Source organism: Prinia subflava, chromosome 4, assembly GCF_021018805.1.
Source record: "Prinia subflava isolate CZ2003 ecotype Zambia chromosome 4, Cam_Psub_1.2, whole genome shotgun sequence".
NCBI lineage: Eukaryota > Metazoa > Chordata > Aves > Passeriformes > Cisticolidae > Prinia > Prinia subflava.
The window spans coordinates 70,073,657-70,085,912 of record NC_086250.1 but is presented as its reverse complement, the minus strand read 5'-3'; the positions used below and the strand labels follow the sequence as shown (position 1 = coordinate 70,085,912).

General features: G+C 45.3%; 1 protein-coding gene across 2 annotated transcripts in view; it reads right to left on the bottom strand.

Moving 5' to 3' along the window:
- Window positions 1-333: 333 nt before the first annotated feature.
- SFMBT2 (Scm like with four mbt domains 2) overlaps window positions 334-12,256 on the bottom strand; it is a 107,310-nt gene continuing 95,387 nt past the window's right edge. For both annotated transcript variants that reach the window (XM_063397077.1, XM_063397078.1), the window contains 3 exons: window positions 9,741-9,989; window positions 8,485-8,613; window positions 334-6,532 (listed from right to left, as the gene is read on the bottom strand). In XM_063397077.1, the coding sequence (XP_063253147.1) occupies window positions 6,392-6,532; window positions 8,485-8,613; window positions 9,741-9,989 (519 nt within the window). In that variant the 3' untranslated portion in view covers window positions 334-6,391. The remainder of the gene's footprint in view (window positions 6,533-8,484; window positions 8,614-9,740; window positions 9,990-12,256) is intronic.

Sequence of the window (12,256 nt, the reverse complement as noted above, 5' to 3'; positions counted from 1 at the left end):
CTGCCTGTTGCTCACTGAATTATTTTCATTCCTGTCTTTCACCCTGCTCCCATCACTTTCTTAACATGTCCTTGGACGTTGCTGTGTCTCCTCCCCACTCACCACCTTTCTTGCTTCATGTCCTGCTTCTGGGAAGAATTTCAAGATGCATAAACCCCAACTATTCAACTTCACATCTATGGAGGGCTGAGCCAGGGAGGCTGTGTTGTACCTCTGGAAGTTGGGGGCTCTGTGAAGGCAAAACTGATCCAGGCAGCTTTCACACAAACATACATCAAAGCACAAAAACCCCCTACCCTGTCAAACAAACAGAAAAAATCCTGGAGAGACATATGACTTATTTTTACTTTATTAACAACGTGGCTTACAACTGTTTCAAGTAAAAAGGGATTCTGAATAAAAATTAAAATATAACTCTGAATATAGATTTTCACTTATTTACATGGAAACATATATACAGAATAGAATCTTACAGCAAACTGACAACATGCCCTTCGCCCTGGGAACTTTAAAGAGTAAAAACACCAGCATTGATTTATATGTATATATATATATATATACACATACATATACACGCACATATATATACATATATATATACACACATATGTATCAACACACCAAAGGGATTAGGTTCACAAACTTGGAGTCAAAACCTTCAGTACAAACTGGAATGCAAAACAATTCAAAGTTTTCCAACATGCACCACCACGAATGGAGCGTTAACTGCTGGTTGTGGAGCCAATTCCTGCTGTTCAGGAGAGACAGGAGGGTTTAAGTGCTTGCCTTGTCCTACACGAGGCACATGAAAAGACCCAAGTGCCCTCCAAGGCTGCATTTGGGACTTTCACCTCCCTTGGACCACAGGGGACACCCCTGTTTGTGCATGTGAGGTGTCACAGTACCATTCCCCACGTGAGTGTTTTCCAGAAAGGAGGTCCCTGAAGGTGAAAGCTGCTGGAGCAACTTGGCACATCCTGACCAAGGTTTGGCAGAACAGGGATTGGGAAATGGAATGCACACATTTACAATGTATAAATTATGGACATTTATATATCCATAATCTCCAGTGAAGCTGGAGCAACAAGAAGCAGGTGGGGTGCCCTGGAAATGAGCATTTTCATCCTGTCATATCACAACACGGAGTGTTTTGTATATCCACAACCTGAACTCAGGACAATGTCCCCTTCTCCTGTGGGAGAGAGTTCAAGTTTCAACCTAGTATCTCCTATTATTATATTCCTGGAAGGTGCAAGAGGAGAGTGTTCAGCCCCCCAAACCCCAGAAAACACACAGGAGTTGGGTACAATAAGGAAAGACTGATTTTCCCTCCTATCCAGGCAAGGAGCCTGGAGACATCTGTCAGCCAGAGTTCTCTATCTCCACTGAGAAAACAAAATTAGAGCCTTTCAGCAGTGTGGCTCTGAGTCCATTGCCAGCTTCTTTCCCTCGTCTCACCTGGCCCCTGCTGGGACTCAAAAACCATCCCTGCTGTGAAAAAGAAAAGCTTTCAGGAATGATGCTCACAGACTCCAGCTGTGCTTCTGTTCTCAGAGGTTCCTCTCCACAAAGACAACTCAAGCCCAGAACTCCAGGCCCTCTCCTCTTGAAGTCCTCTCTCCCCTCTCCCACATCCTTGGCAGTGATCATGATTTACCTTTTTCACTGCAAAAATTAACACGATAGACTAAAAAAAAAAAAGAAAGGCCATAAATATTTGTAACTGTGACCCAGGTTTGTGCAGTTCATGTGTTTTCTGCAAGAGAATTCCCGTGCACGGCACCAAATCACTGCAAAACCACTCTTTTTCTGCAGGACAGCTGACATTTAAAGCACTGCTGGGCTATAAAATTCTCATCTTTGATGACTGGCTCATATTCTATATGCAGCCATTAACACCATTTACACTTCTTGCTGGAGTATTGTACCAAAGAATAAATGAGACCATTAAAGGCTTCTGTTCCTTTATTGGGAGTTCATGAGCACCTAAGGACACAAACCCTCTCTTGCAAAGTCTGGCAGACTGCAGCTGCATTTCTGCCTGCTAGGAGAAGGAGGCATTTAAATTTTCTGCTAATTAAGTGCAGACTTTGACTTCTATGTGAGAGAAATTGGTGAAGAATTGGTCCCATAGCCCACACATCTAAGAGGGCTCTACCACTAACTTCAGTTATTTCTGGATCAAATCCTGAGTTAACAGATTCTGTGTCAGCTGACGTAATAAAGAATACTATTGAGGGGAAAATATACATGCATCCACATTTTGAAAGAATTTTTACATAAATTTACTGTATAAAACATCTCCAAAACACCCAGGATTGTGGGTGAAGGAATATTTGTTGAATGTATCCAAGTTAAAAAATGTACAGTCACAAGAAAAAAAAAAATCCTGATGTTCAAGATGTTGCAGATTACAGAAATTATTTCTTGGAGTAAGAAATCAGCTTTGCAATCCCAAGCAATGGAAAATACAGCGTGACGTTATCTTAGCACCAAAATGGAGCCCTTGGGACTGTATTTATCCACACATAATAAAGCTGGTTTTAACGGTGTTCAGTTGCAGCATGTTGTTCTCCTTTGGCACTTGAATTTGGAAACGAGAAGAGCACTCTGAGTTCATCATTTTCCAGATGCACTGCACCAGAAAAGCACAAAGTATTTGAAGTGCCCTGATTGTACGGAGCTTCTGAAACACTGAGATGGCACAGCAGCTCTGCCAAATTCGATTCTGTGCCCTGAAAGGACCAAGGCAGGCTTTAAGGTGATTAAATGTTGATTGTGGCAGCCCAGCATTGCCTGGTTTGCCTTCCAAAGGCTGAGATGGGGACACCACACAACAGGCTGAAAGTTAAAGCCAAGGAATGGTGACTTTCCAGTTTAAGGCAAATTAGCTGTTTGCCCAGAGTGAAAAAAAGGAGTTTCGGTGTCCACTGAGAAGTTTTTTAAATCCCAGCAGGCATCCAAATCCCTCTGTCAGGGTGGGTCAGGCCATCTCAGCTAGGACATGCATCTACTGGATACTTCATGAAGGACTGGGTGTGCCTGGATTTTGGTGTTTTCTGAGGTCACACAGCATTTTTAGGAGGTTTCTGCACCCTGCAGGACCAAACTATCAAGGGTGATGGAATATGGATAACACAAAAGAGCTGGAAACCCTGAAATCCTCCTCAGAGCTGAGAAGTCTTCATGCCTCTGAGAGGTAGGAAAAGTCAGGGTTTGGTCATCCTGGCAGCTGTGTTTGTGAGCTGAAAAAGGAAGAAAAGCCCTGAAACCAAAGATCACTTTTCTTGAAGAGCATCCATGACAGCAGGAGGAAGGCAGGACAACCAAGCAAGGAATCATGGACATTCCTTAAGTTAATGATTTAATACAATTTCACAGATGGATGCTTTGGGCCTGGAAAGTGTGAATTGGCTGATTCTGTCAAGGTAAGGGTTGTGAAGGGAGCAGGGACCTGCCCATGGATCTGTTCAGCCTGACTGAGAGCAAGCTCCAAAGTAGCCAGTGCAGATAAAGATGAGCAGGCACCATACACTCTTCAGCCCCCTATTTTTGTTCCAAAAATGCCCATCTTTGGTCCTATGCCCAAAGAAAGTCCAACAACACCTGCACAGCCTTGCTGTGGGAGCAGTGGTCTGTGTCAGTGTGCTGAAGGTCAGCATCCAACAGCCCAGGAACAACAGCAGGGCTGCTCCCCAGCCCTTGGCAATGGCCTTGGATAATCCTGAGTTCAGCACCTCACAGCAGTGGCCTCTTGCAGCTGACAACACAACAAACTTCAGACCTGGATGCCAAATTCAGAACAGGGAGGGGATATGTGGCTCCACTGCTGTCATTAGTGCACCTGTTAAACTGCAGCAGCTCTGAAGTTAGAATCAATTAGGTCTGGGACAAAAAATCCCACAAACTTCAGTGGTTTGCACTTTTACATTGCAAAGTAAAGTGGTATTTTACTCTAGCAAGATTGGATTTCCATCATCTCCCTTGAAGTACATTACTACAAAGCTTTACTGATGTTCCAGAATTAAAACGAAGTCCAGGCAACAGTGATTATTTCCTTCTGATCTGTGCTCAGTCTGAGAATATTGTCCAGGTAAACTCCACGCCACCCATTCTCCAACTTGTGTAGAAAATGGCCCAAGAAGATCAGCTCCAGCTTTTCTGGAAAGCAATCAATGCAACAGACAACAGCACCTCAATCCCAAGCTGCAGACTAAAAAGGAACAGTAAAGCATTTACCACTCAAGATAATTTTAGCATAAAGATTTCAGGTTATCAACTTGTCTGAGAGGACAGAAAGTGATAAATGAGGCAACACTGAAGAACAATAAAGTGAAAAACAAATAGGAGAGAGGAACCTGTGGAAATAAAAGAGCCAGCGCAAGATAAAACTAAAACTTTTTTGTTGTTGTTTAATAGTTCGAGTTTTGAATACGATTTAACTTCCCTGAACAACCAGTAAAGATTCCCATGTCCTTGGCTCAATGCTTTACCCATTCCCTGACTGGTTGGCACTGGAGCTGGTTGCTCTCACAGTCTGTGTGTGTCTGCTCCTCAGTCATGCCTCCACGAGGAATTAGCTGCCATAGGAATATCTACAGTTACAAGGCTGATGGAGACAAAAAATGACATTTTTGCAGTGTATCCCAGAAGGCATTTAATGTCTGACAAATCCCAGAGGCCAGAAACTCCAAGAACATCAGAGCAGCAGCAGAAGCTGGATTTGACGAGGAAAGGATCAGTGCTGGGGTGCTGTTTAGCAAACAGCCTTTCTGCTTCCCCTCCTTGGAATATCCTCATGCGCCAGTTCTCCTGACAGAACCCTCCCAGGAGTTATCTCCTGGTGACAGATGTAACACCAGGACTGGGCTGAAGTGAGGAGGAGCTGGGACAAGCAGCCTCCCTGATTTTCTCAGCTGTCCTCTCACTTTGCTGGGTGCAATCCTTCTGTCTTCAGAGGCCAAACACTGAGCAACACTTTTAGGGGACCCTGAGAGGGATCAAAAGTAGTTATCAAATCAGTTGCACACTTCTCTGCTACTGTCAGTGGGAAATCCAGTCTAAACCCCAGTCTTTTAATATCTGCCCAACTAGAGAATCCTGTTCCTGGATTTCTGAAGAACAAAACCCCACCATTTGATGCAGAGGCAACTAACACATGAACTGATTAAAACTTGAACACAATCTTCAGAACAAAGCAACAGCTGAGAACAGATCCAGTCCTCCCATGTAAGGACATTTCTGATGAAGTCTCAGCATCTGGTCCAGCCTGCAGCTGTTGCACCTGTCCCACTCCTCAGTGACAAATCAGGAAACTTGCTGAAAAACAAGCTAGGAATTCCCAAGTGATCCATGGCAGAGTCAATGCCTCTTGTTTAAAACACCCTCTGGACAAGATCTGGATGTATTCCACAGTATTTATATCTGAAGGTTCCCCCTCTTCTCCAAACAATTAAAGAAGGAAATCAATGAAGGAGAATGCAACAGCTGCAGCCTGGCATTGGTCAGTAGGTTCTTCTGAGCACAGGAGCCAGCAGGAGTCCCTGATCCCAGTCTGCTGTCACCATATGGCTCAAAGACAGGTCATTAAATTGACTTGGATTTAAGAGTTAGGATTTTGACTATGAAAGCCTCCATGTTCCTGTACAAGAATGGAGCACTGTACAGATCCCATCACAGAGATACTCAGCTGATTGTGCAGAGCCAGCGTGGCTCAGGATGTGCTGCTGCCCCACCAGGTCTTGTGTCATCTCTGTCAGTCCACTGCAACTTTGTCTGATATCACAGAGACCATGGGTTGAGTCTCCTTCCAAAATTCAGTCAGGAATAACCATTGTATGCTTGGTGTAACACTTTTTCCTTTTGTAAAACCAGAGAGGTGGGAGAAAAAAAACCCCGCCCATTCATCACCAAGATCAAACTTGCAGTTAAACCCAGGTAATGCTACAAATGATGACTTGCATTTCAATATGAAAGAAGAGTGTCAGAGTTGTCTAAAAGAAATGCTCAAGTCCAGAAATTGTCCTAGACAAACCATGACCACCTGGAAACGTCTGACCCTTCGCCGTGGGAATGTGTCTGCCACTGGTGGGTTTGGTTTGGTGACAAACCACCTGATCCGTGCTGGCCTTGCACCACTGGGCTGGAGAGGCTCACGAGGAGATGCCAGCAGTCCTTCCATGTGCTTTACAAGTACAGAAAAGTTAGTTCCATTTGTAGCTCGTTTCTTTTTGTGTTTGTTTTTCTTCCCCCTATGGATTAATTCCCAGTGCTTCCAATTCCACTTGTTCTTGGAAAAGAAAAAGGATATGGGGGAAGAAAACCCCTTGAACAAGCTGAAATGGTAAAAAAGGGAGCAAGGAGGGGGACAGGAAGTAATGGAGAAGTGCAGTCAGTTGGCATATTGTGCATAGAAAGCAACTTTTACTCGCTCGATCTGGTGGCACAGTTTGATGGCTGGACCCAGCTTCAGCTCCATGCACTCCTGCACTGTGGGCAGTGTCAGCAACAGGAGGGCCTGGCCATCGATGTCCTGGGGAAAGAAACACAGGAAAAATGGTTTTGTTTGTGGACTCTGGAGGGCAGAATGCATAAGCAAGTTGGGAGGAACAAGAAGGGCAGTTTGCCCTAAAAATTAAGTTCTTTTATCCTCTGCTTTTTTCTCCCACTTTAACACTGCCCATCTCCTTTCCCTGAGATACAACATGGTTTTTCAGAAGTTGTCTGATGTCTCTTCATAGGTTCTCACATTAACCCCCAGCTTGGGAAAAGCCTCCCAGCTGCTGAAATGAAGGATGACCCAAAGAACCTCTGCAGAGTCCACAGAGATCTGATCAGTCCCATTTCATGCCTGAGGCACTGAAACAAGGGGCAGGCTGCAGAGAGACACCAGAAGACACAGGAGAGAGTTGAATGGAGAAACTGATGCTGGTCCCACTGCCAAGTAAGACCCTTTACCCACCTCCTTTGGCCCACAATTGTGCTTAGCACAGGTTTATGTCAGCCTTGCTCCATGCCCTGTACCCAGGTCCACCCAGGACCTGCCTTGTTCCACTGCTGAATGACCAAGAGGGGGGCCTAGACCACCCAAAGCCCTTGCAATCTCTAATGTCCCACAATCCCAAAATGGTGCAGGCTGGAAAGGACCTCAAGCATAACTATGCACCGAACTCCATGAACCAATATCCTGGATGAGCAACTTTATTGGGAACTTGACTCGGCTTTATGATCCTCTTCTTAATGAAAAGCTCAAGTTCTCTTAATTCTTCAATGGACTGAGATGATCAGGCCACAAACTGCTTTTTACCCTTTAGGGAGGACCAGAGTGTATGCACAGCAACTCACAGCCAACATAAGCTCCCCAGGACAGCCCTGATTAGGCAGCATTGAACACAAGGAGGACTTAGACACTTAAAGTGCTGCTTTGACCAGGACTGTCCACAGCTCAGGTCCATCTTCCACTGAAGGCTGAAGGCATGGACCATTGCACCAGGGCTTCACAAGGGAAAGCTCCAGTCATCTGTGTTTGATTCAAGCCCCTATAAAACCCTCTGGCAAAGGAGAAACAGGGTTGGCTTCCAAGCCCTGGCGTTGTTCCAGACTGGTTAACAAATGGTTGGAGCTCGCTGTGACACAGCAACTGCAGCACCCTGCTCTGGAGAGTTTCACAGGCTCCAGACTCGCCCTCCACCTTCTCCCAGCCCCAGCAGCTGGAATCATCCATGGTGAAGAATCAGAGACAGTTCAATGAGCAGCTGGCCACACCACTGACTAATTAACCACACTTGCTTCTTCCTAACTACGGCTCGTTAGTGCTGCCCTTTACCCTCAGCAGTGGCTGCTACTCATTAGCCAAGGAATGGCTCTTTCCACATTAATTTTACACACTCACACTGGCTTGAGATGAAGAACATTGGCTTCTGCTCCTGCAAACCTATCTGCTTAATGGGGAGAAGACTGGCATCTCCTGAATTTAGGTCATCCAAGGCAGATCTTCAGAGGAATGCAGCTAGGAATTAGGTGTCTACACACTTGGGACACCTAGGTGTTAATTCAGCCACTTTGGACTCCAAGCAGCATTTTTCTGCTTCCCAGGCCAGTATTTTACAAGCAGATGGAACCCATGTGGCCAGGAGAAAGCCTGGTATGTATGAGGTAACCATTACCTGTTTTTACAGCGAGGTTCCTACCTATGCGACATCAGCATGGCACCATGGACCTTGGCATGAAAGGACTAAACCTCCTGCTTTCCACACAGGTTTTTTACAAGGCTATTGAGTTTCTGGACTCTCTGAGGATATGGCAAGGCTCTGACTCAAATTTCTAAGGGTTTTCATGCCTTGCCAGAATTGGTGTTATAACCTGGTCTGATGGATCTGAAGTCTGGTCATGATCTCTTTACCAAATCCCCAGGCCCAGCAAGGTGGGATGTAACACACACAGGAACCACAGACATAAAGGCACGAGTGACAAAAGGACTTCTACCTGCTCCTGAAATATTTTGGCAAGGGGGGCACAGTCGGTGAGTTTAATAAACCTCACGACATCAGTCACAGTCCACTCCAGTGGGTTACTGTCCAGGACGAGCTTCTCTTCCTCTTCTTGCTTAATTTCCTGCGAGAACAAAAATAAAAAACAAAGGAAGGCCTTCACAAAGTGTTGGGAAAGATGAAACAGGAAAGCCTTATAAATATGATTGCTTGGCAAAAGATTTTGAGAATATGAAACCTGTAAGCGAAGTAGAAATGAAGGTGAACTTCGAGATGTAAGATGCCAAGCCATTAGTTATTGAACAACAGGAAAACAATGGTCTGGCCAGCTGAAGGAGAATCCCTCTTGATTGAACAATACCCTTGGCAAATAAAGGGATGCCAAGGGTCCAAAGGTTCCCCTCACGTCAGGGGACCCAGCCGACGTGGCAGGGAAGAGAAAAGGAGTCTAGAAAGCAGCTTTTTAGGCTTTAAAATGTAACACGGTATGATAATGTAGTAACTCTGATAGGCTGTATGTAAATTCTATAGGATTTGTGTCTTTTAGTGGTTGGATGATTGTAAATTAGCATATTCAAGACAAAAAGAGATATAAAGTAATGTAACAAAAACTTAGGTCTCTTTGCTGGCCCTCCCTCTCTCTCTCTCTTGCTCTCGCTCTCCTTTTCTTGGGCATGCTTCTAGCTGTGGCTGGCAGCTTTAAGCAGAGCTCTTGTACTCACAACCCTATGCAATAAACCGCATGTTTCAAGAGCTGCCCAGATGTCACAGTGGACACAGAACCACACCAGGACACGCTGGTGAGTGAAGCAGGAAAAAGGGACGAGTTTATTTACAAAACTCAGTTTTATACATTTCCTATGGGGCCTGTGGATTGGAGGATGGAATTCCACCTCTCAATCCACATTGAGAGGTCAAGCCAACTGTCAATCACCTTTCTCCTCCCACCTAGAAATATGTAAACAATGAAAGACAGTTAGCAAAACATGGCCAGTGTTTATAGCAGAAAGTGTGATAAGGTGAAATTTCTGACTCCAATATGAAGAACATTACAGAAGGCTTAGAAAAGTCTTCAAAACCAGGGTGACACCCAGACTCCAGAGATCTCTCGTGACTGTCCCCCAACTCTCCTACAACAAAGCAAACTACCTCCTGTGGAAAGCAGTGCAGGGATGCCCTCCTCAGACCAGCGAGGTTTGGCACTGAAGGTTAATTCAGGAGCAGCTCTGTGGTGAAAAGGCACATGCTCACCTCCTTGGCAGGCGTGCCCTTCTCCGCCTCGCTGCCGGTGTGGGGCTGTGGCCGGCGGCTCCGCCGCGCCCTCTCGGTGGGCGGGGGCCTGTCCAGCTCGGCGCCGCTGCGCAGGGTGACCGCCCGCCGCGGCCGCGCCGACGGCACCTCGGCCGAGGACGTGTCCGTCTGGTCATCGCGCAGCTCCGAGCTCGTCTCCTCGCTGCCCGTCTCGTCCTCCATCGCGTCCGCCTCCTCCTCCTCGCTCTCCTGCGCGGACAAACAGCACCCGGGAGGTGGAGACAGCAGCAAACCCAACGGCACGGGGTCAAACTGCGCCCCCATGGCCATGCTAGTGTGGGGTAACTTTTGTTTTAACTGAATGTCTCGGGTTGCAATGCAGGATGTAACCAAAGTGTGTATTCTGTTACACCTTTCTGTTACACCTTATTCTCCTCCGGTTGGGGAGGAGTTTTTCTCTTCCAGGACCCATTCCTCCTGACTCCGGGGGAGAGGGGGCAGGTGTCTTTTCTAAATGGGCCAACTGTTAAAACCAGCTGGGGCAGTGTTCTTTATCTCTTCCAGGACCCATCCTCCCTCCAGGGGGATATCTGCTGTTAATGGGCCATCGAGGGTCACTGCATGGCTGATAAAATTACATCATCCATTGGGAGATGCTCCACCCAGGGGGAGGAGCCCAAAATTCCTGCCTGGATAAAACCTGAGATTTGGAACACCAGGGCAGCCTGTTTTCCACTGCATTCCCAGAGTAAGACCAGACCCATCTCACCACCACTGGACCTTCAGAGGAAAACTACACCCTCCCACAGGATCATCTCTACTCCAACAGAACCACATCTGTCACTCCAGGAGGACTTAACTGGACTGCTACCAACACCCTGACCAACAGGGTGTCAGGTTGTATTCTGACTCTGTCAGTGTTTTCTTTTTTTTGTTTGCCTTTTTTTTGTACTACTGCATTTGTATTTTTAATATTCCTAGTAAAGAACTGTTATTCCTACTCCCATATCTTTGCCTGAAAGCCCCCTTGATTTCAAAATTATTGTAATTCAGAGGGAAGAGGTTTACATTCTCCATTCCAAGGGAGAATTCCATTCTAGCTTTCCCTGTCTTTTCCAAACCAAGACACTGAATCGCCTATTTTTCATTACAGCACCAAGTGAATTAACCCTCGATTTAGGTTTGTTATAAAACACAGAAGGAAAAAAAAAGTATGTGGCAGTAAATACTTTTTCTCCTCCCAAGTAAAGGTCAACAGCAATAACTCATCTGGCATGAAATGTTCCTCTCTTGGGCTGGTGTCTCAAAATTTGTGGCACTGCAGTTGCGCAGGAGGAGAAATGGAAAACACTAAGAGGATAAAATGCAATTCAGGTTGACTGAGTTGAAATAAAATCAGAAACCGGCTTGACTTTAAATTTCACATTGCTTCAAATTGTTTCGGCTGTTATTGGTACTGAAAAAAGGGAAATTTTGGTGCCCTTCAAAAATGTCTAGATGTTCAGGATAGCACTCTTTCAGTGACATTTCTGCAGAATTCAGGACAGAGGACTTCAGCCAGATTTCCCTGCTTTCAGCCCAACACTGAACTGCTGGAGGTGAAGCCCAAAGTTCCATCTGAAGTATTATACCAGATTCTTGTTATTTCTGTCACACAGGGCTTACAAGCACTCACCAATGGATGGAAACTGTGCATTTTAAACTTTATATACATATAACTTTGCCCAAATGGCTTTGACAGCTTATCTCTGATCCAAGTATGAGCAAGCACCCAAAGCCATATGCCCAGGTCTTGAGAGAAAGAGCAATTTAGACAAAGATGTATTGGCTGAAAGGTTGAAACACTTAGCTAATGGTTGATTTAGGCTTAACGTAAGTTTAAGTTCCTTTGAAGCAGGTATAATATAAGGAAATGAAGCAGAACTACACCTAAATGAGGACCAAGCCATGAAGATGCAGGCAATCAACTGAAAGCTGAATAAAATAACCTATTCTAGCTGAAACAGAGGGAATTTAAGCAAACCAATTTTATTTCACATTGCACAAAACAGCAATCACTGGCACTCAGCTAAGGAAGTGAAACCACACATGAGCTCTGTTATTGCCACCATGGGAAAAGCCCCCAGAAAACAGCCCACACAGAACTAAGTCTATTCCACGTTTAATTTGGACACCAATCTTTGCTGAGGCTCAGACCCTGTTGTATCACACAGCAGACTGGAAAGACTGAGCCCTCAAATTCCTTGTATTTGGGACACAAAACATTTGCTTGTATGCTAAAGCTTGATGTTGTGAGCCAAAAATATCAGGAATAGTTAATGAAAAAATAAAATTCCAGGAAACCACAATGGCTATGAGCTATTATTATTTATTACAATACTTGGGGATCTTAGACATGGATCACAGAGCTCCTCCACTCTGCTAAATGCCGTACAAAACATCCAACGGGCTCATCTGCCTGCTTTTAAGAAGGAAATAAAATGAGGCATTAGCCAGCATGTCAGCCAGTGAGCATT